The sequence below is a fragment of the Passer domesticus genome, chromosome 2, assembly GCF_036417665.1.
Source record: "Passer domesticus isolate bPasDom1 chromosome 2, bPasDom1.hap1, whole genome shotgun sequence".
Lineage (NCBI taxonomy): Eukaryota > Metazoa > Chordata > Aves > Passeriformes > Passeridae > Passer > Passer domesticus.
The window spans coordinates 100,223,213-100,247,224 of NC_087475.1; the positions used below are offsets into that span (position 1 = coordinate 100,223,213).

Below are 24,012 nucleotides of genomic sequence, written 5' to 3' on the forward strand. Positions count from 1 at the left end.
GACCGTAACCCATGGAAACAGACCACTCTGAATCAGGAGGCAATTCAAGGAGATCCCTGCATCAAATAGCTATTTTTACCTTTCTTCAGCCTCTGATATGTTACCTCAAGATAATTGTTCTCTTTGAATTCACTCTCAAGTGGAATATCAAACTCAGGATGGTCAATCTGCAAAAAGGAGTAAAGGAAAAACTTATTATTTTCAGAAATGCAAATGTGAGGATATTTTGGTAACTTCTGTATAATGGACTTTGAAATGCTATTAACTTGCTTTTACTTCTGGAAAATGTTTGCTCAGTTCTTCAGAGAAGGACACAGGCTTAACTTGAGCAAGTCTTGGTCTGACTTTTTACTTACAGTGCTTCCTTGAAAATGCTCTTTATTTAGCATACTCACCTGAATAATATTGGTATTGGGGTCAAAAGGAGTAGGTCCCACATGGACTCTAAAAAATGGAAAAGTGCTGTATCTGCTCATGAGAATCTGAAGAGTTTCATTAAAATCTTTTGTTTCCCCCACAATTGTGTTATGCCATCCACCAACCTAGAGAAAGACAGAAATGCTGCAAGTGAGAAAAAATGTTTGGATCTGTAGTTGGTTGGATTTTTTTTTTTCTTTTACACCTATAAGTTCAGTCATTCTGGTAACTGAGAAGCAACAGAGCAAAAAAGCACCAAGGGAAACTTGTGAAGTGTTCTACATACCCTACTGGCTTTAAAATGACCTGACACTTTCCCTTAAGCAAAGCAATGAACTGCAAAATGACACAAGAAAAACGAATTGTAATTAGCAACAGAGTAAGGTGTGCAGAAAAAAATGCTGGATAAGCAGGAGACAGGAAATAGGTCTCATTTTTCTAAAGCTATCTGGGAGAACGAACAGTAATCACTGGTCCCACCTCTCTTACAAGCAGATTCACAGGCAGGCCTGTAGTCACTGTTCCTTTTGCTGGAAGGTTCTGCACCCTCTTTTGACAAAGTGCATAAATGCTCTGTGCTGGAAGGAAGATGTCCAGCCCTCCCTGGCACGAAGAGGAGTCTCCCAGAATAGAAAGAGAAGGATTTTCTCCTTTAAATTGTAGGCTTGATTTTTTCCCCATCCTTAAGTAATATATAAGGTTATGAGGAGAGATTCAGGTACTGATGTCAGAAAATCAGTTTGTGAAACAGCATTTAAAGCTAGAAGATTTACCACTTGGCAGTTGTGCTGGAACCATGACTAGTGTCAGATTCTATGAAAGTTACATCATGTAGGACTATATGACCGCACCTGCCCACTTTCCTTTTCTCTGCAGGAATTCTCTTCCTAAGGGAGAGGAAACAGCACAAACATTTACCTCATTTAGGAGGTCCTTCAATGGCTGAGCTCCTTGGGATTCTATTCGTTCAGTATCCATGCAGGAACGATAAAATTGTATTGCTTTCTCCTTGGCTGAGCCTCTTATCCCAGACTGTGGACTTTCTGAAGAAAAAAGTAGATTTAAAATTTAAAAAGGCAATTTAAAAAGAAGTTGGGACAGCATTAGAGCAGAGAACAGTTTTAAGAAAATACTGTACTTTGATCCAGAACATTTTAACAAATACATCCATATTTCCCACAGTGACCCAAAGCAAGAGACCTTCTAGCACCATGATTCTTCCTGAGGCCAAATATGTGAGGTTTTTTGCATGGAAACAGGAGCATAACAGGAAGTTGGTGCATATCTAGACTTCAGTCCCCCATGGAGACAGCACACATCACCAGAGTGCACATTCAGACTAGCACAGCAACAATGGCCTACTTTGACAAGGTAACAGGATATGGTTTGAGTTGCTGTCAGAATTTAAAGTGTGACTTTCATCTGTTACACTGTTACACTTGGCAAGAGGAACTAAAATGTTTAAAATGCAGCTACAGTAACATGCCATGCTCAAAAAATAAATCTGTACCTGTAATGATAGAAGAGAGGGGACTCAGTCCCTGTTAGGAATGATTATGCTCAGTCACTACTACTGTCAGATCTGACTGAGGCAGATGCCGAAGGTAACACACCAATCATCTGACCCTACCTAAAAGCCTTTTCACGATCAACAGGTTTTCTTCCAACAACACATCAAATACGTTTAGTGATTCTTCTCGGGTTCTGCTTGACTGTTTGCCTTCCCATCTGCCACAGGCATATTTGTAGAAGTTCTCACAGGGGTTAACAGTGTCATTCCTAGAATTCAGAAGTCTTTCCAACAGAGCAGGATCTGACACAGCATCACAGGATCCTGAAGAGGAAGTATATAAGAGAGAACTGAGAAGTAACAATGGAGAGTGAGAAAAACTCCAAACACAAATGTTTTAGGGGACATTTACCCCAAAAGACTTATTTTGGTATAAACTCCTTTGCATGCAGTGTTGAATGTTGAGGAAGTGTATTCTCTCTTTCATATTCCAGGAAGGGATAATCTGTTTGTACTATCTAGGCAGCCACAGGTTGGGTTATTCTGCCTTCTCAGTGTCTTTCCTCTGAGTCAGCCAAATTTGGCCACATGATAAACAAGAAGCAACTGATGGTGTCAATACATGATGCAAGAGAAGGACATAGCACAGAGAAATGAATAAGATTAAAACCTGAGTTTTTTCAAGCATGAGAAATATTTTTCAGGATGACATTTGTGAAAAGAGAACAAGAATATTTTTAGAATATCTTGCTTTGATCTATACTTTTCTTTTTCTAAACTGCTTCAAATTGCTGGGTATACATTGTCATTTTAGTTCAGTATCTTATATCAACATCAGATCAGATCAATTTTTTTACTGAAATAATCCACCTGTAAATCAAGGTAAGACTTCTCATACTATGGTTTCAAAGTAGAAATGGGAGAAGTTAGGCAGAGTGGAAATGGACTAGATCTAAACAGATTTTCCATGGTCTCTGCAGTCTCTAACATATAACAAGAGCTAAAGAAAGAAAGCTAGGTAAAGGTTCAACAGTGCTTATTTTGGAGCAGGGAATGTCTGTATCCATCAATATAAATGCACCTACTGTTTTGAGCTTTCTATATGCAGAGATATTCTGAACCATATGAACCATTGTGCAGATAATTCTTTAGCAAATTTGGAAGGTGAATTAATGTTTCTGGTCTATAGTCACAGCTTCTCCATTAGCGAGAAACTCTGCTTTTTTTTTTTTTTTTTTTGCTTTTATTCTTTGCACTGATCTGTGCTAGAAAACCAGGACTAGATTAAGTCAGAGATAGAAAGGCAAAAGAAGAGCTCCAAGTCTCAGATTCAGTTCAGTTTCTTGACAACAGAGAGAGCAGAGCACATTGATGAGGTGTAATACAATATAATGCTGTTCTCTCTCAAAATTGGGCTCAGGCATATTAAATAGCAGGCAGAGGAGGACAGATGGGGATGATCTCTCCCCACTGTGATTCAAGGAAGAGGTAGAAAAATGTACTTTTTTGACAAAAGGTGCTATGATTCCTGGAGATTCTGAAAGTCTGGTTCTTAATACTGATGTTAATCTTAAAACACAGTGGAGGCAGGTAAGAGAGAAAGGGATCTTAAAAATGGGGTGGATGAGGAAGAATGGAAAAGGATATCTCATATTATACCTAGAGCACAAGTCATCACGAGGTAGGTGATGAGCAGTGTAAAGCCAAGGAGAGTACTGAGAAGAAGTGCACACAGAAGTAGGCTTTTCCCCTGAAGGCATCGTTCTTTCTTTGCACCTGTTCTCAGCTCCTGGTCACAGGTCTGAAGAGACAGAAAAAAATCAAGAAAGAAAAATCCATATTAAGATTAGCACTAATAACATACTCATCTCCCACCTAATCGACTTGAAAATCATTCACAGGACGAGTGCCAAAACACCAATAGTCATCCAAGTCAGGTACATGACTCTACTCCCATGGGCTTTCTCACTTTCTTAATTCACTTGTTTTTTCAAGCTATATCTGTTGCATAGTGTTATGAATTACTCACTGAAAATCCAGCTTGCTATGAGGACACTTGTCCCTCCATGGTTCATTCTAGTTTATGGAATCACCTTGCATATACTTCTTGAAGATACCAAAGCCTTTTTGAGTCTATAAAGCTAATAATAAGATGGCTAGGACTAGTGGTTCTTTATTCTGCCAGAGTCTGGCAATCTGAGCACTAATTTCAGATCTCTCCTCAAGAAATAAAGTACTGCATCCAAAGCCCTCTAGTCCAATTCAAGTAAGAGAAAAGATTTTTCTATTCTACAAATTGGAGTAAGCTGTAAATTGCTGAGATGATCTTATATAGAGACAGGTTTTATGTCACTTAAATTTAGTTATCTTCATAATCTAGGTCTGTCGTTTTTGTCTGTGGAACAGGCTAGGGACCTAATGAATACACCTTCTGTTTTAGATATCTGTTTTAGGATGAGCTGAAGCTTTCTCCAGAGATATTTGTCCTTTTCTCTGTTGGCTGCAAAGGAAGCCAGATGACTATCACAAGATACACCCCTAACATCTACCTGGATATAGTTAAATATTATGACATTTTCTCTCCTTCTGCATACTTTGAAGTACATAAGATTGGAGAATAGCTGTTTATGAAAGAACAGACACCGGAATGCATGCTGGTAATATATAAAGAAAGGGAAAGAACTGAAAAAAAAATGAAAAGTGAAATGACTGGAGTATACAGTGAGAAAAGGGAGGCAGAAGGGGAGAAAAAGCCAGAAGATAATGGAAAACCTCAGCTGTAGCAAACAAGGAGAAAATCTCACAGCTGTGAAGGCTGATGGAAGTGCTATTGGGAGAGTCCTACATGTCACTGTCAGGGCCTGGCCTGTACTGTCCCCACAGGCTCAAGTTTAGCTCCTTGTTCTATCCCGATTCTTTGAAAAAATAGAAATCTGTTTGAGAAACCTTGTCAGACCTTGGAACTCTCTAAGGCAAGAAGCAGCCTTAGTGCACATGCCCACTTCTTCACTTGGCCGTCTGCAGCTCTCCTGTGCGGTCTCCATCTGAGCTCTGCTGCAATGGCAGCCATGCCTTTGTCTGGACAGGCATCCCATTGATCTGGATCCTGATCATCACCTACAGACTTGATTCTGCAAGTTTGCCCTTGGACCTGCCTCCTCACAAGGGACTTGCCTGGCAATCTACACTCTTGGTTGACCATGAGCACTGTCACCAGGCCTACCTTACACCCCTAATGCCCATACTGAGGGGTGCACCCCTTGCTTTTTAAGTCATTGCTTCTTGCCTGTCTTGTCATGACTCTCAGGTTTCAGATTGTCACCTCTCTTCTGCCTTTGCTGCTCCCTTACATGCAGCAGCTAAACTGCATTTGTCACCACTCTTGGTATCTATGTTCTTTGCCACAAGACCAGGAAACATGGATCTTGACAAAAATCAGAAGAAATGGAGCAAAATCTTACAGGAATTAAGTATGTCACAGTATATGCCCCTTCACCTAAGGGAACATTAGGGAAAGGAATGAGTCTGCTGTTAATCATCTGGATTAATATACTATTTTCAACTTCTGCACAAAAACATTAATAGCAGGGAAAACAAAAATAAGCAATAGAAAAACAGACCTCATAATTTTATAATCTTTCAAACGTGAGTTTTATTCAATCTTGAATAAAAGCCTCTCAAAGGCTTACTCAGCTGCTGGAAATCACTAACAAAAGTTGAGTGCCTAATGCTTTTCTCGTTTAAAATCCTATTCTTCTGACTTCTTCCAGAAGGATACAGAATAACCAAATGGAGAGCAAGTACATACAAGTGACATTAGAAGTTGCTAGATACAGAACATGATCATGCTGGCAAAGAACAGTGTACAAACTACAAAGGAGGAAATCCAAATTCCTTTCATAAATCCCTATAGCAAAACACTTGTTTTACTCCTGGAGTAAGAAAGTGTCACAACAGTACCACAGGGAACTGAGTGGAAAAAAATTAACTTAGCTGGTAAAGGAAATAGGAAAACTATTCTTTGGCATGCAAGTCTTCATCTCTCACCATTTAGGAAAGAGTGAGTGATTTACATTCACAATTCTCCTGACTTCTCTGCTGCAATCAACTTCTTGCTTTTAGCATAGCAAATCTATTATAGCCTATTCCTACCATGAAATAGTAACAATTTTGCAATTATTTGGTTTCATGTTATCAGAAGACATTTGTTTCTCTCTTTTGTGTCATAAAAGTCATGACTGTGGAGATACTAACAAGAAACTGGTATTTCAAGACTGTCTGTTGGATTTTTATTTAACAGTCGGCCTTGTTCAGGCCTATGCATTATGTTTATTTTGAAATGCAAAATGCATAAAATAACAGATTTTTAAAAATCTCTAAGAGAAACAGCACTACCTCCCTCTAATCCCCACTGTGAAACAACTAGAGAAGTACCTGGCTAGAGCAGCATGCCCAAAATAATAACATAGCACAAAACAAATGACAGGGGAGTGGAAATTGGTTGTGGACCTCTACATAGAGACTGGATTATGGTCTATGTTATGTGAACCATAAGCATAAAAATTGTTCTTGAAACACTTCACCTTCCATAAAAAATGCCTTTCTAATCTTGCCTCTGTAACTGGGGTGGGATTTGAGAGAAATTGTGGACCTACATGAACAGAGGAAAAAAAGAGGAGGGCAGTCATATTTAGTTGTCTTTTATGTCTTTTTCATGACAACAGCTTAAACAAATCTAGATTGACAAATACCTGCTTTTTCAGTACTCTTACACAGATACTGACCAGAGCAAAATCCCTGTCAGATTCTTGATCTAGAATGAATTTTCCTTTTATGCCACAATGGATTAAGTGGTTCACAGGCACTAAAATACAGACCCCTTCCTAAGCCAGTGATTCTTGGCCAAGGCAGAGGTGTTGATTTAACTAGATGAACCCAGAGGTGGCACACCAATACTTCCAGGGCACAGGATACAGGAACATTACATAGCTTACAGGAAGCAGCAGCACTTTATTGTGGCATGTTTTGAGACCTGGTTGGTTCATCCAGCATGCTCCATATAAAGATACAAGTGAATGCTTTGAACAAGCCAGTGTAAAAGGACAAAAAGACTTCAACATCTGACAGGATTTTCCCTTACAGGCCTCACTTATGGGTGAGAAGAATAATCAGTATTAGTGTAAAGATGAGTGCAATTTCCAGTACAGTTTTAGTTCTTTCATGTTTTTAAGCATGTGCAAATGCTCAAATTTAATTGGGTTCACTGGAGATAAGTGAGAACAAATGGCTGTAAAATCATTAAAAGATTAATTGTAAATTATTATTATTGTAATTGCTGTAAATTATAAAAAATTATGACTTTATGTTAATGTACTATGTGTATCATCTGACTCAAATGCAAGCATGACTTGAGATAGCATGATAAGTACTGTTATCACTAAAGCAAAAACTGTTTGATACAACTAAATCAGCCAAAGCATTTGATTTTCCTTGAGCATTTCCTTCTTTCTCTTTGTGAGCTGTTCCTGAATTCTGAAGGGAGGTTGAAGTTACTCTGCCTAATTCTTTCTCACCTTGCATTTTCACAGTGTTTAGTGCTGTTACAGAAAAAGAAACATCTAGCTTTCATGAAAATTTTAAAAAAGAGATCAAAGGAAAAGAGAACTGAAGTTATTTTTCATAGCTATTTACCAGATAATGTAGCAGTATTGTTTTTCAGCCAGTAGATTATTCATGAATTACTGACGTTGGCTGTTACCCAAATCATGTTTATCACATTACTCACATGGATGGCATATTTTCAGACTAATACCCCAATATCACAAAAACCTTCATATTCTTAAATTTATCTTTTGTCAGCAAATTATTTAAGCACATAAATGGAACCCATTAAATGCCATTTGAGAAATATTTTAGCCTGTGTTTGAAATAGAGTACCTGCCCACTCACATGGAATACAAAACAGAAAGGTTACTGAATTGTATTTTGGAATACTAAAATTGTAAAGCAAAACCATGGCCAACAACTAAAATTATGCTTACAGTCTGATCTCAATCACATATAAATTTGGGAATGGATATACAAAACAAACATTTCTGCAAATTCTTCAACTATAAAAATGTAGACAAGATAAATATAAGTGACTGCATTACAGCCACAGTCAAACTGAACAGATCTCAATGTAAGAACACACGCACATTTCAGTGCTTACATTATTTTGTAACATAGAACACTTCACTTATCTCTGTTGCCCTTGAATGTTTTGTACTTTTTTAGCAACCTTGAGCTGACAGTTCAGTTCAGTGCAATTTGTCTGTAAATATACAATTAAAACTTTGCTAGCTATTTATATAAGACATCAAAGCAGAAAAAGGACACCACACTACATGGGAAGCAATTAGGCTCACCATGTCATTCTCGCATTCCAAAAACTATGCCTTGTTTATCCACAACTATTTGTAGGAGAGAAACTGCACATTTCTGTGTGAGTACTTTCTTATAATACCTTGCTGAAAAAAATGGAGATAGAATAAAAGATGCCATTGTTATTTTTATTATTGTTGTTGTTGTTATCATTATTACTACAACTAATTGTTTTACTATTACTACTTGTTGGTCAGTGCTTCAAACAGTTCTCAGAACAGCCATTAGGGCGACTAAGAGGAAGGGCAAGAACCCCTAAGTCATCACACCATATCCCAAATCATTAATTCTGAGACCTGGACAAGACCTTTCTGGATACAAACTGTCAAAAACTCCATTACCTCAGTCCCCCAAGGCAATAAGCAGTGTAGCTATGAAACAGGAAGGAAAAGCAAGGTGTGCAACGAAGGTCCCTCAGCAGATTACAAAACAGACCCATTTCCTTACCTGTGGAACAGTGCTCATGCTTGTCACTGAGCAGATTTTGCTCCTTCAGCTGCCACAGTTGTGAACTGTGTTTACTTGTTTGCTATCAGTCTTCTGTGCCCACACACTCTGCTGAGTTCAGAGACAATCTCTTCTTCCCAGCTTGGCTGTTTGCTGTAGGGAGGAGAAGTGAGAGGAAAAGCTCGGAGACAAACACACTTAGAGAAAATGGGAGGGAGGGAAATGGTGTTTCTGCAACTCTCCACCCACCTTCTTAACACCTCTTCTTCTCATAAAAGGATATTTTTTTCCTTTCTGTGTCTCTGTGACCCACCTGCCTTTCTGTCTTTCGGAGCTCCACTGAAATCTTTTTGAACATAAATATGTGATTCTCTATCTCCCCCAGCCTCTTCTCAGCTATTCGCTGTTTCTTTTCTCTCCAGCAGCCTCACTATCCTGCCCACCCAACAAGCCTGTTTTGGTCTGATATTCTCCCTGCCACTAGCCTGTTTCAACCTGCTGCCGCCTTGGGGCCCGCAGGCTTCTGCCTATTGCTAGATAGTGTGGGCTAGGGATCCTAGTGCTCCTCCTCCCACGAGGAAAAGCCAAGGTGCTGACTTGCTTCTTGCTCTTGCTCTCTCAACTGTGCCCTAGTGTCCATTCAAGAGGCGAACACATCTGACTTTTTCTCTTTCCCATTAAGATGCATAGAAAAAAAACCCATTAATTACTGATTCTATTTAGAGTTGTTCATTGCTTCTTGGAAGATGGCCAGCTTGTGTGTCTTTGCTTATTTAAGGAGGAATATTGGGACGATTTGGGAGGGAGGTTTCTCTGCCTTGAGGACTGGGAACCCAGATTACTTCTTTGAGACATTAAAAACTGAATAGGAGAGTGAGACATTGGGATCTGAGACCTTCTCAACTGGCAGCTGTGAGCTGAGAGAGGTAGTGGGGACCAGCTTGGTGTCAGCTTCCAAAGTGCTTGAAACATACAGAATACCGGGGTGGGACTGTTTGCCTCCCAAGCCTGCAAGTCTCTGAGGAGAATATGTTATCTTGGTTCACTAGTCTGAAGATAATTTGATATCTGTTCAGTTGTTCAGATCTCCTATCAACCTGATTTTTCCCTATTTCTGTAGTGCTTGCATAATTTAATACTTTACTATCACAGCATATTTCTCATATGGCTGAAACCAATTACTTACTCCCAGTTCTTTTTAGCATTCAGGTTACTGGTAGCTATATATTTCTATATTTACCAAACAGCTCTAAATACAGTAAGAAAGTCCTTGCATAATGACAAAAAGGTCCCTACTAACCTTTCTTTCCTTTCAGTGCATCACTTCACCTTAACATCAGAATCCATTTTGCAAATACTTCTCGCATAAATTGACTGAGATTTGACTTAATGAAAGCAACAAAAAAGTATTTTGTTAGCCACAATTGAGATCTCACAGTGAAGAGATCTTTGTAAACTATCTGGACAAATTTGTTCATGACAATATTCAGCTTATTTATCTGTCTTAACTGTATCTGAGCTCTTCCACCTTCATAATTACAGGATCTAACAGCTGCTAAGCTTTATGTAATGAAGTAAATTTTACTTCTCTTTTCTCTATGAACACTATCTAAGTTTTAAAATTTACCTGGGCAAGGAATTTATTGCCTTTTTTGATTATGAAATGGTTATGATCATTTTGAACACTGCAATTAAAATAAAAGCAAGTAATTAAAACTTGGCTGAAGTATTCACTTTTAAAATGACACTTGAGAAGACAAAAAAAAAGCCTTTGATCAATGTGCTGGGAGGATATGATTTGCATTAATGTGGTTTCCTACACCAGTATCTTTTAAACAGGTATTCTCATTTCCTCTTGATTAAATGAAATTTTACCACATACTTTGGCAAAACAGTACATTGTTATTGCCACAACACATGGATTGTCCCGCACACGCTACCTAGAAATGCTTTGAATGTGTATTTGTATGGATGATTTTTACCAGACTTGTAAACTAATCAGGACACATCCTGAAAAGTAGATGGATCACAACTTCATTTCAAGAGTGCATAAGATGTTTCAGGAAAGGAAAGCTGAGAAACCCTCTCTTTCTCAATGAAGAGCACAGCTCTTTTAATTAGTACACGTTTCAATGGTGCTGTGATGCTGAGAAAGCTGCCTTGCAAGATCTAGTGTGGTGGTGATATTTTTTCTCCTAATGCATTACACACCATAGTAACATTATATGTTGGATCTAATCGACATTATTGTTGGATTCTCAATACTGTTCTGGGAAAGTATGCTCCTGAGTAGTATTCAGCTGTAGTGAACATTGGGTTTTCAGTTTGTTCAGTAATTAAGTAGCAAGGTTGAGCTGTTATGGAGAGAATTAATTTGTTAAAACTTTTATTTATTCCAAAATTCGTGTATCTCATTGGAAAAATGTGGATTTATTTCACAAAGATGCTGCCTTTGTGACTATGGTCTGAGATATCCAGGTATAAGACATTTTATCTGAAATTATATGATCCACACTTCAGAAAAATCTGTTTGTCTGTGGTTATTAGCTGTTGCAAAGTAATTCAGACACTGTAGTTATGTGTGTAGTTATGTTTCAAGCAGAGTTTCTTGCCTCTGTCAGGCTAAGGACAGAGCATATTTGCATCTGGCATCACTGCATAAGGCTGTGAAGCATGTCTTGCATTTTCCACATCACCAATTGGATATGGAATTTTCTTTTCCATTATGTGCCACAGGACAGTAGCAATTCCTGTCTGAAAGTGACAGTGTGTATATATATTTAAGCCTTGAAAAAGCTCTGTCTTGGACAGGATTGCCTGATGGCATTGTAAATATTCTGATGGGGTTTTGAATATACAACCTGTAGAGCTTTGAGTATCTTGAGAGCTGAATGCGTAAATTATTCACGTATACATGAAAATGGTGCTGTTGTTTTTCCTGCTAGCATGTAGGTTTCTTCAAAGACACTTTTATCACCTACAGAAAGTAAAGACAAAAAGTTTCTCTGTAATTTTTTTCTAATTACAGAAGCAGGAAGAGGGGCTTGGGGGAGGGAGGGATGGCAGGGAGAGAGAAGACGTCACAAGTAATTCTTATCAACTTGTTCCCTTCTTATCTTTAAGGCACATATGACAGCTCTGCTCCCTTGAGTCCACAAATTAGGAAGAGAACCCCTGGCTTTTTTCTCTGGGACAGACACTTTCTCTCCATGTAGTGCATTAGCTTCTTCCAAATCTAACACTGATCAGCACATTGAAAAAAATATAATATTCACCATGCCTTCCAGCTGTTACACATAAAAATGCTTAACGGCAATTATATTTTAGATACCTTTTAGAATTAAATAAACATTTGATTCAAAGAAATATGGATATATTAAGTGTGTTGGTGTGCATTTGACAGATGTTGTTGCAAATATTTCTTACGGTAATTTTAAATGGTTAGTATTTCAAATGGTTTGGAACCAAAAGCAGATTTCAGAAAATTATTTTTCTAATATCTGTCCTGAAGTGAAATTGAACTGGGACTTTGATCTTCTACATCATGTGAATAGTAAATTCCACTGCAACAGTTTGGTAGACTGAAGTTTTGCTTCATGGATTGATATCACATCTTTAACCTTCCAAAATGTATATGTATCACCAACTGCATGAAAGATTGCTCTTTTAAAAAGAGCATTAAAAAAACATGGTGAGGCAATGCTAATGACACTGGCCATCTTGAAAACTCTTGTGAAAAGGGTATCAATTACAAAGAGACTACACTTAGGTTTAAAAAAACACTTGTTTAACTCAAGCTCTTCTACCTCAAACGGTCCCTGGTGGTACTACTACTGAGAAGTGTGACTTGAGGATTAAAACAATATGAAAGAAAATCTCCTTGATATGAAAGACTGTCTGCTAAAGGTTAGTAATAATTTTGGTAACCATCAAAAGCATAAATTTGGTCTGAAGTCGTCAGAACACTGTAGCACTTGTTCCTTCACTAAAGAAGTTCAGAAAACTGGAGGCAGGACAGCCTGAGAGCCATAATATTCCATTGTAGATTGGAGGAGTGATGACAGGATAAATTCAATTTAAACAACCCATAAGTGGAGATGTCAGTCAGGGATCCAGCAGAGTGTTCTAACTGCCCTGCAGGTGACAGAGAGAAATCCCTTCTGGGGCAAAAATGCTCTCAGATACTCTCAAATCACATATGCCAATGGCAACTTTTCGCCCTTTTACCCACCAAAAACTACCCCTCTCATCTAGCATCAGTCCATCAGTACACAAACTCAAAGATTCACAGAATGCCTTGGTTGGAAGGGACCTTTCAAAAATCATCCAATTCAACCAACCCAACATGGTCAGGCTGCTTAATCTCTGTCCAGGCTTTGAATACTTCTAGTGAGGGGACATCCACCACTTCCTGGGGCAACCTGTCCTTCCAGTTTTCTGGGACATCTTTATTCAGGAAAAAAAGACAGAAAAGTCATTGATACTTCTAACCGTAACCACAAGTTAATAGACTTTAGGTTCAGATGAGGAAGGATGAAGGGGAGAGACTAAAGTTTATAACGACAGATTAGCTCAATGTGTGGCAATTCAGTTACCTGGATGAATTTGTTAAAGACAGCGGGGGAAAAAACAGGAATTTTTGACCTGACCTCTGCAAGTCCTTCAAATTGAAGATTCATCAGTCCACCCATAAGGAAGATTATACTTAAACCTGGGATTCAAGTGGATAGAATGGATACAAGATATGTGAACTGGGAGGTAGACACGAAGTGTATCCTTGATGACAGGAAAGAAAAGGAGCTGGTTTCAGGTACTAGGAAAGGAAAGTCTGAGAATGAAGGCTAAGAGGATGGAGAAGATTAGGCAAGAAAGGCAGAAGAAGCAGTGAAAATAAGAATGGCAAAACCCACTGAAGTTGAAACTAAAAAACACCTTGTTTTTCCCTGTCCTACATGAATGTACATGAATTTCCCTAGTCATAACCCTACTGTACATGAATGCCTTCTATTATTTTCTTTGGTACTTTAATATCTCATTGTTGCTTCATTGGGCACAAACTCTAAGAATAAATAGCATAATTAGAATATCACCTCAGGCTATTGTTAAAGATTTTGTAGGTTTCTTGTAGTTACTGTACTAGTGAGAACTTAATTTTTTTTCTCTGCAACAGGGTAAAGACTGATAATAAAAAAAATTTTTGCAGTTGTATATCTCTTTGTGCATTCAGACATTGACTGTAAAACCATTCCAAAACACCCATGAGGCATAGTTTTCCATTCAGAAATGCAAATCCTAGCCTCTGAAGCATTTATTTAACATCAAGGAGAGCAAAAAAGAATAAAAGCATAATCCCTGAATAAGCAGCCACACAGCCTTCTACTGAGAAGGCATGCTAAGGCAAATGAAGTATCTGAGTCCAGCAGACTGCCAGAGGGCTTCTCTTACAATTGAGTGTGTATCAACTCTGTTTTTGCTTCTTCACAGTGCAGCACCTTCCAAAATACATCCTAGAAAACCACTTTCCATGGCTCTTTAAAGTGCTTGCTATCTGCTTTGTTTTCTACAATTGCTTACAGGCTGATTTAAAGGGATATTTCCTGTAAAACTCCATTCTGATTCTAAAAAATGACCATAACAAAAATACCCTTTCATAGGCAACATAATCAAAAGTGGTGAATTTCATAACATAAAACCTACGTCCTATGCTTTACTGTATTAGCCCTACAGATATAATTCAGATGAAAGACAACCTTGTGTGAGATGTGGAGTTGTACCTACTTATGGAAAACTCAGGTTAATTGCTATGCTTGGTGATAGCAAAATAGAACAAAGCGTTATAACCTAAATTATGTGTGCCAAAGTGTGAGGTGAAAACAGCCTTGCATTTCAGAGATTATGGGTCTGTCAAGCAGAATTATTTCTATTTCACATGTAGATAATATTCTTCTGCTGCAAAATCACTTGAATCATGGATGTCACAATGCAATAACCACTTGACCACAACTCAGATTTATGTCTCCAAATGTGTATTTTAATTGTAATGCTGCAACAAGAAACAGTATGGAAGCATAGCATTTACAGCTAAATTCTAAACTATATGAATTTCATGGCCATTCAAAATACTTTAGAAGGTATCACCAAGACATTGTTTTTAAGTTTTTTTTTGTTAGAAGTACATATATAATATCTACCATTAGTTACATCTGTGGACCACACAGTGAAGTGCCATCAGTCACAATAATTCTCTTTAGGTCAGCCCTAAATCTGCTGTCCTCATTTGTGGTTTTGGTCAAACTTAGATACTAAAGTTCTTCATATACTTTGCAATATCACAAAGTAATGCATGTGTAATAATAAAAAAAAATTTAAAAAATTAAAATTACCTCATCTCTTCTGAGCAGAACCCAGAATACAGAAGAATTCTTCCTTCTGTATTTCCACCACAATTTCATTTTATGTCTCCTCTTCTTAGAGTTTTCATCCTCCTCAGTATCTCCAGTTATTGCAGTATGTTTCAGAAGTTAAGGCTTAAACTTAGAATTCTGAAGATTTCAAGTTCCATTTGTATTTTTGATTCTGTTGTAATATGTGGTTTTGAGTAATCAGGTAACTTGCCAGTGCCTCTGTAAAGTAGAGTTTGCATCTGGCCAGCAACATGGCATGTTTTGAATTGAACTAAATAATTTCCTGTGTCACTATGAGGTATTATTAAGTACCAAACACTTTGGTTCATTCAGTAGCCAAATAAGTTGGAAGAGATTTTCTCCCATACAGATGAAATGGAAACAAATGTATTTTTAGTAGATTTTTATAGAGTTAGATTAATAAGCTTTGCTTTCATTCATTTCTCTTTTCCAAGGCAAAATCAGCTTCCCCTTAGACTCTCCAAAAGCTTCTTGTTCAAACTATTTTTAAAAGTTTGCAATGAAAATATACATGATTTTTTTTTTCCTGTAAGTTTTAACACTAATTGTAAAAAGGATCTGGCTTTGTAATTATGAAACAAGTCGCTCCTTGCCTTCTCCACAATGCACTTTAATAAAAGTTTATTCCTGTATTTTCAGAGTTATTTTTGCATGTTTTTTAGACCTTTGGCAGATTTATTCTTTCTAAAAAAAAAAAAAGGCTGTTGTTTCCAGGTTTTAGAGTTCTGCAATACAACTTTATTAGACCTACATACAAGAGCACAATTGCAACAAAGAAAAATTTTTGGTTGCGTCTCCCAGCATGGCGTCTATTTTTATTACATCTTCCTTCACAAATTTAAATATGCATGTGTTTATTCATATTCTGTAGGCATTTGTGCCTATTTTATCAGACTGCATCTCCAGCTTGCCAAAATGATTTTGAATTCTGAATCTGTCTTACAGAATTTTGTGCTCAGCCTAAGCCTGGTGTTGTGTGTAAATTTGGTAGTGTCCAGTCACCAGAAAAATAAAATTCCCCCCAAATACTGGATGCAATAGTCCAGATACCACCTTTAAAAAGTGTGGAGGAAGATAATAATTTTCCTTACTCTACTGGCTGTGCTCTTGTTAAACCAGATTAGAGTGCTGTACATTGTATACTTATTCTCTAGATATTTATGAACTATTTTATGTACTTAACTACCCATCTACTGTGGTACTTAATTCTGATTTCTTTGTAAAGCCCTTAGACTCTACTTGAATACTGCTGATATAATTAGTTTTTACCACCAGACAATAAAAAGGCGCGACTGGGATGGACTAATTGATAAAGTTCCCAGGTACTGATATGATGAATATGATTAGGGGGCTCTATACTGCTTTGGGGGTTTTGGCTGCTGAGTTTCAGAGTCGACTTCCACAACACAACTGACTGACCTTAAAACAAATTGCTGGAAGATGCCTCAGCAGGGCTCAGCCTCCTGTCATTTCAGGAGCTGCTTCTAAGCTGGGTGCTCATCCTTGCTCTCTCATTGAGCTGTGCTGCAGTTTGCCTGAGTCTTTCCACCTGCCTTGCTGACCTGGATACTGATCCTGGTTACAAACTGGAATTACTGGCTTGATCTTGGACATGTTGTATCACTATGGACATATCTGGTATGACTGGACTGCTGGCTGACCCATTACAGAGCTTCTCTGCTATCCTTGCCTATAGGAGGTGGGACTGCATGCTTGACAGTTCTGTCCTTACCTGCCTTGTGGAGATGCTGCCTTTTTGGATCTCATTTCCTTATGGAACAGCTCCTCCTGCTGCTTCTTGACATGACCATTGTAATCTATGCTTCAACCATAATTCTCCCTTGTGGGTTTACAGGGTGTTGAGCAGCTTTTGAAATAGTTGACTGCTAGGCTTCTATTGTAGCCTTTCTATAAACTGTGTATGGGGATATATATGTATTTTGCTAGTTGGCTCCATGAGGATGGGCTGTTAGATTCAGCTAGCATCCATCTGATCTCTGATGTTGATTTTGACTTATGGATAGATTCTGGGAGATGGCCTGAGAGACCTTTTTCTCCATCTGCACCATGGACTCAGACTGAGTGCCTGACAATCAGCATCAAGGGAGTAAGGCTGCAAAATGCAATGGAGCACCTTCTCAGGTGTCGGTGACCAGAATGTGATACAGTGACAGTGACAGGCATGAGATCACTACTTACTTAAACTGACCCTTTTCAGGTCAAAATGTGTCACTTCTTGCTGTTCCACCAAAGTGCACAGCACAATATGATCCCTGGAACTGGACAGTAATTTTTCACGGGGTGAAGGAGTTATCTACCCATCAGCAGCTTCCTTTGACCCTTCCTAGAGAAAAAGATTGCTCCAGTACTTTCTAGATAATCCTGAGCATGAGCATAATTGAGAATACAGCAGCAGAATCAAATCCAGCAGCTGGAATGGCAGCAGTGTCACTCAGACTGTCAGCCCATTGCCAGATACGGTAGGCTTGGCTTGGCTTTTGAGGTCTGCAGTGAGTAGAGGCACATGAGTCACGCTGGATCTCTTAGCCATGGAAACAAAGGTCATTCCCTGGTGTGGGTTACCAGGATAATATAAAGTTGCATGAAATAACTGCAAGTTCTGTAGTTTGTTGCATATGGGATGAATTGCAATTTAGTAATAACCCTAAATTTAGAATTATTTCTGTAAGCAGTTTGCTGACTGCAAACTGTTCCGATTCTCTAATTATACAACATTAGAAGGGTACTGTAGTATGTTAATAACTACAAACAGACATTGTTTCAATGTTACATAATTTCATTAAATGTCTAACCTCTCCTATTGAAACATCTCCAGCAGAGCTGGTATTTATGATATTTGTTTATGTCTATACTTAATTAGATTCTGTCATGTATGGGCAGTATTGCTACAAGTGGATGAATCCGTTTTCCTGATGAAGTGTGGATGTTACAGCTCTGTTTTATTGAAGTCAGGCTAGGAAGTGAGGCTGAGGAAATACTCCTTGGGCAGGTATCCCTGCCTGTGGTGGGGAGGTTGGAACTAGATGATCTGTAAATTGTCCTTCCAATCCAAACCATTCTATGATTGTATCATCCTGTGGTCTATAGAAATGCACACAAGCACTTACAGTCAGACTACTCAAGCACACATGTGTGTGGTGGCCATGCAGATCACATGGACAGGAAGTACTTGAAAACTTTTCCTTGAAAATGCTTTGAAAATTTAGCTAATGTCAGTATGAAGCCATGAGAATTACCAAGTTATTTAAAATCTAAGCATCCAGAGCACAAAGATGAACCCCTACAATTTTTCAGCCTTGTTTCAAGCCACGTGATTCAATTCACTACTTTACAAAATTTCACCAAACTTAATGACAGATGTGTAGAGAAGCCTCCTTTGAGGTTTCTTGAGGCTTCACAGCAAAAGAAAAAATTGTCATATAGCACCAGAGAAACATTCTTCCTGCCAGAAAAAGTAAAAATGGCTGGGATAATACACAGAAAGCAATAAAGCAGCAAACTAAAATGGATTCTGTTGTCAGCAAACACTGTTACAAGACACATAAAAATACTGCTGAAGGTTTGAAGAGACAAGTATCAGCATGGATTACATAGTGGAAGAGGATTACTGAGTGGATGGATGAAAGTACAAATGTTCCTAAAATGCCTCAGATTAATGTGTTTTACAAATTCCGTTTCAGTAGTGATATAAATTAAGAGCTACTTTCTTTAAGCCACTGAAGGGAAGATTTACCACAGAAGCTGTATTCTCAACTGTAAATTACTTATTTCCTAAAAATATTTCCTGGAAGAGCTGTGCAAGTGTAAAGACCAGTGGAACAGCTGCTTTGACTGGCATAAGAGAAGGATTGGGTGGTAAGATTACATTGCCATCACTACACCTGGAATTTGTTCACTGCAATGTTCATAGATGAGTTATTACAGCAAAGAAACTGGAGTCAGACCTGCAAAAGGTGCTACAGGATGTCATCACTTTGGTTCATTACATAAAAACAAGGCCTTGAAATATTAGAACCTTTACAATACTGTGCAATGACAGGGGAGACATGATGAAAATCCTTTATACCTCTGGGGGGTTGACCTTGATTGGCTGTCACATGCCCACCAAGCCTATTGGCAGATATTTGAATACATCTGATAAGGATCTGCTTCAGTATTAGAAGAGGCCACAGAGATTATTACTCTCATAAACTAAGACATGACAATGCAAGACAGGAAGAGATTAAAGCATAAGATATTTTAAGAAAACCAAATCTAGGCATGTAAAGCAGGACATCAGATACTGGAGTGCAAACCCACAGTTCTAAAATCCCCAGTTGAGCTGCTCCATAGTTTTACAATGCAAATCCTTCCACAAAAATGAAAACTATGCAACCGAATCTTGACCCAATTTGCATGCTTAGACAAATCAGCTGAGACATCAACCCCCAAAACAACATGTAAAGCAGCAGAAATATTAAATGACATTAGGATACTTCTGCCCCTGAGATAAGTAGGTGAGCATTGCCCATAACAGCTCCTTGGGATTGGTAGTGCCTGGCAAATATGAGGCTTTCAGGAGCCCAGAGGAAGCTGAGTAATAATTGCAAGCTCTTGTATTGCAATGGTGACATCTTTTGCTGTCCTTTGTCTATCAATTGCTATAATTGAATCCCTGGCAGGAATTCTAGGAAATGGAATTATCTTGGCTGCCAGTTTATCAAGCTGCATTGGGAGCAAAATATGGCCCCCATACGACATGGTCATGATCTCACTGAGTTCATCTAAATTCATTTTGCCGTCATGGAATACACTGGATTCCTTAATGAGTCTATTTTATGAGCCCTTCATTCACGAAGAAAACATGTTTGTAGTTACCAAGACAATTTCTACATTTCTGAGCTACTCCAGCCTCTGGTTTGGAGCCTGGCTTAGTGTCTTCTATTGTGTTAAAGTTGCCAGTTTTACACAGTCTTTCTTCATCTGGCTGAAGCTAAGAATTGCCAGGCTGGTGCCCTGGTTGCTGCTCACATCATGGCTCTTCTCCTTCACAGCTGCAATTCCCTTTGCCTGGGATGTCTACAGTGTGCATGAGAACATCACTGCTCCTTCATCCATGACAAACTCTTCAGCAAGGAGAACCACAGGGGATGACAGTTTCACTTTATTGATTTATCTCTGGAATGCAAGTACAGCTTTGCCTTTAATACTGTCTGTTGTTTCCAGTGTTCTGCTGATTCGGTCTCTGTTGATACACACCAGATGGATGCAAAGTAATGCAAGTGGCTTCAGGGATCCCAGCTTAGAGGCCCATAGGAAAGGCTTCAAGTCAGTCTGTTCCTTCTTTTTCTTCTATATTACATATTTTATTTGTTTGCTTCTCCTCTACTCCAGAGTCTTTTCACCTTTAAGTGATAAGGAATCCATGTGTATAGTTATATTGTCTGCCTGTCCTACAGGATACACAATGGTTTTAATTTGGAGCAATCCCAAATTTCGAGAGCTGCCAGCTAGGATTTGGCACCACACTAAATGTCCTTTCAGTACTATATCTGTGTAAATGATCATGACTTAGCATGCAATTTCTTGTTTAGATCCAAATTAATTAAATTAAGTTGTCAGAGATAAAAAATATTAGGCACTGGAATTAATACATTAGGGCCTTGATCTGGAATGATGAAGAAGAGTAAAAATTTGCTTTACTTGGATGTGAGTTTTATTTTGAAATATTTTGTAAGTTGTCTCCTATTTGCTACACTTTCCTTGAAAATTGCCATGGTTTCTCTGGAACAAGAGAAAAACAAGGCCAAAACTCAGATTCCTGTGTGATTCAGTAAAAGAACAAAACATCCTTTTGATCTTTTTCTGCTCTTCCTGAAGTAATGACTGTTGTCAGTGCATTATACTTACATCAGAACTGGAGATTTGGGAGCCTTTCCAGCTGTAGTGGGAGTTTACATATTTCTAAAGTAACTGTCACAGAAACATATATGACTTGAGCCTTGTGTTCACTAAGCCCATTCTGATTCAATGTGTCTGGGTTGGATGTTGTCAATCTGTTTGAAGCAATGGACCTGTAATAGATCTGAGTCTGTGCCTGAATTGCTTTATTTTACAAATTAAAAAATACCAAGTCAAAGGATAACTTGAGATGGAGTCTTCCTTTCCCTCATGACAGAAACTGTGTCACAGGTGACAGCACTGGCATCCATGAACATTTTTAATGCCATTTAACAGACATGCAGAAAGTTGAGCACATGGTAATGACACGCTGACATGCCATTGTCAGCACCATGCATTGTCACCATGCTGGTTCACAGCTCAGCACCATGAGACACCCATGTTGGGAGGGTTGGTCCATCCTCTGCCCTTCCCTGCTCTCCCCTCACCGGCCTTCAGGAAGAAACCTCAGAGCTCTCTGCCCACACCAACAAGCAAAACATGTGGGCTGTGCTCAACCCACAATCCGTGTGTGCTGCCCTGCTCCTGGCTGAGCTCTGAGGCAAACGGCTGCTCAGCAGGGACACCCTGAACAGCTGCTCTCACACAATTTGGTTTATGTTCCCTTATTCCACATTCCTTATGCACACGAGATTCAAAAGCATGTGCTATTTTCCTGGTTCTTTAAGTGCCTCTTCCCTCCAAAGCTTCCTTTCCATAAAATTAAATCAAGTATTTACTAGTTCATTAACATGAATTTGAGGTTCTAAGAGGGAACGCTGACAAAGATATTGGAAAGCCATAGGGCCAGCCTCTGCTAGATGTTCCTTTCAGTAATGGATGACCTAACTAATTATTATCACATGAATAAAATTATCTTTTACATGCATTATATACACCATCTACTAAACCCCTGTGTTCTAATGGTTAAGTTAGTAAACAAATTTGATAAAAATTTGTTCGGGGAAGCAAAAGGAACAGCCTCTGAACCAGTAAGAAGATGAGAATTACAGCAGTTGGGATCTTCTTATATCACACATCTTCATTGAATGTAGCCATTTTCTCTTTTTGTCTGTTTCTCCATAAGATGGAAATCATTTTGATTCCCACATCTTAACTAACCATAGCATCCTGGAGAAAATTTAAAAGTCATGGACTCAGACCCTTCCAAAACATTTGAACTATTTACATACGCACCAATGCTACTCAGACCCTCTTGCTGCTTGATTCAAGTCTGTTACAGTGAATCACACCAGAAAACAAACAAAATTCAAAGCTCATCCTGCTCTAACATTGCCAGAAGGACATCATGCAAATCTTGTCCTGGACTTCTTTCCATGGAGAATCCAGGAAAAAAATCCACAAAATTTTCTAGGGAACTGTGCACATGTAGCATGAAACAGTAAGACCAGCATTGGAAACAAAGCACTTTTCTGTTAAAGGCACACATCTGGGTTTCTGCAATTTAATGATGAAAATAATAATCAGTAAGAAAATCAGAGAAAGACAGAAGAACCCATTTATTTTCTAAAGCACAGTCTTTTCCAAGAAAAAACACAGTAATCTGATTAGAGTCCTTAGCTCAAGGCAGGAAATGCAAATATCAACATGAGAGATCACTACAGGATCCTTCTCTGATTTGCATTCTTATAAGCATGCCTGGAATTTTCATCATTGAAATTCAGGTCAACGTGCAATGGAGTCCATTTTTAGTGCCCATCACAGCAGGATTTAAAAAAGTGCAAAATCAGTGTGCCAGGCTGTACTGGTTTTCTGTGTATGTGGGGACAGGGGAAGACAAAAAGCTATGCATGGACTTTCTGGTGAAAGTAAGGCCTTGCTTTTGGGGCTTTGGCTGCCTTGTTTCAGAGCCAACTTCCACAGTCCACCTGACTAACCTTTTAGCAAATTGCTGAGTGAAGCCTCAGTGGGGCTTTGACCCCTCTACATTCAGAAGCTGCTTCTAAGCTTGACGGTCAAACTTTGCTTCTCCTTGAGCTGTGCTGCAGCTTTGCCTGGGCCTTTCCACCTGCTTAGCTCACTTGGATACTGATCCTGGCCTGCAGACTGGAATTACTGGCTTGATCCTGGGCATGTCTTATCACTCTGGATATGACTGGCAATCCCTGGCCTTATGGATGTCCCTAATTGTTCTCACAGAGCTTATCTGCTGTCCTTGACCACATTGTGGGTGAACTACTGGCCTGACAGTGACCACACTGTCTTTGCCTTGCCTTGTGGGGATTCCTTCAACATGGGCAAAATAACTGAATTTATTTCAAATCAATAAGAGACTAGGGGAGTGAGAAAGAAAGAAAGAATAAAACCAGGAAGCTTTCCTCCCCCATCCCTGCCTTTTCACTCTTCCATCTCCTCCCTCCCTGAGCAAGGCAGGGGTACAGGGAATGGGGACTGCAGAGGGGATCCTCTCCACAAGGTGCAATCTTCCAGGAACAAAGTGCTTCAGCATGGGATCCCCACAGGCTGCAGCTCCTGCCACGAGCCTTGTCCATGGTGGGATCTCCACAGGATGCAGCTTCCTCCAGGGCACAACCACCTGCTGCCAGGGACAAACTGTTCAGGCCGCAGTTTGGATATTGGCTGCAGTGTGGTCTGACAGAGCCTGCAGGGTCACAGTCTACATCAGCGTGGTCCTCTCCAGGGAAAGCACAAGAAGGTCTGCTTTAGTGCCTGGAGCATCTTGTCCCCTTCCTTCTTCACTGACCTGGCTGTCTGCAAGGCTGTTTCTCTCACATAATCTCTCCCTGTCCTCTCACTCACAGTTGCTGGGCACTGGTCTTTACCTTTCATTAAATGAGTAGTCACAGAGATGTCACCGGCACCACCAGT

At 39.1% G+C, this 24,012-nt stretch overlaps 2 protein-coding genes across 12 annotated transcripts in view; one reads left to right on the top strand and one right to left on the bottom strand.

Moving 5' to 3' along the window:
• KEL (Kell metallo-endopeptidase (Kell blood group)) overlaps positions 1–24,012 on the bottom strand; it is a 48,000-nt gene that overhangs the window by 16,507 nt on the left and 7,481 nt on the right. For 2 of the 11 annotated variants that reach the window (XR_010356631.1, XR_010356630.1), the window contains exons 1-7: positions 9,047–10,027; positions 8,798–8,950; positions 3,587–3,728; positions 2,048–2,251; positions 1,336–1,460; positions 396–542; positions 105–167 (exon numbers count right to left, since the gene is read on the bottom strand). Coding sequence is in view for 9 of the 11 variants with exons in the window: in XM_064409966.1 (XP_064266036.1) it covers positions 80–167; positions 396–542; positions 1,336–1,460; positions 2,048–2,251; positions 3,587–3,728; positions 8,798–8,815 (724 nt within the window). In the remaining 2 variants the exon portion in view is untranslated. Of the gene's footprint in view, positions 1–79; positions 168–395; positions 543–1,335; positions 1,461–2,047; positions 2,252–3,586; positions 3,729–8,797; positions 8,951–9,046; positions 10,035–10,097; positions 10,183–11,658; positions 11,775–13,392; positions 13,509–15,180; positions 15,907–24,012 lie in introns of those variants that run through there. The other 9 variants (XM_064409960.1, XM_064409961.1, XM_064409959.1 and 6 more) reach the window with 9 other exon arrangements.
• Positions 19,536–21,108, top strand: LOC135294553 (taste receptor type 2 member 40-like). The gene has a single exon (XM_064409973.1). The coding sequence runs from the start codon at positions 19,847–19,849 to the stop codon at positions 20,780–20,782; it is 936 nt and encodes a 311-aa protein (XP_064266043.1). The 5' UTR covers positions 19,536–19,846; the 3' UTR covers positions 20,783–21,108.

Excerpts from the sequence above, each read along its gene's own strand:
- LOC135294553 (XM_064409973.1), top strand. The coding sequence starts at position 19,847 with ATGGTGACATCTTTTGCTGTCCTTTGTCTATCAATTGCTATAATTGAA.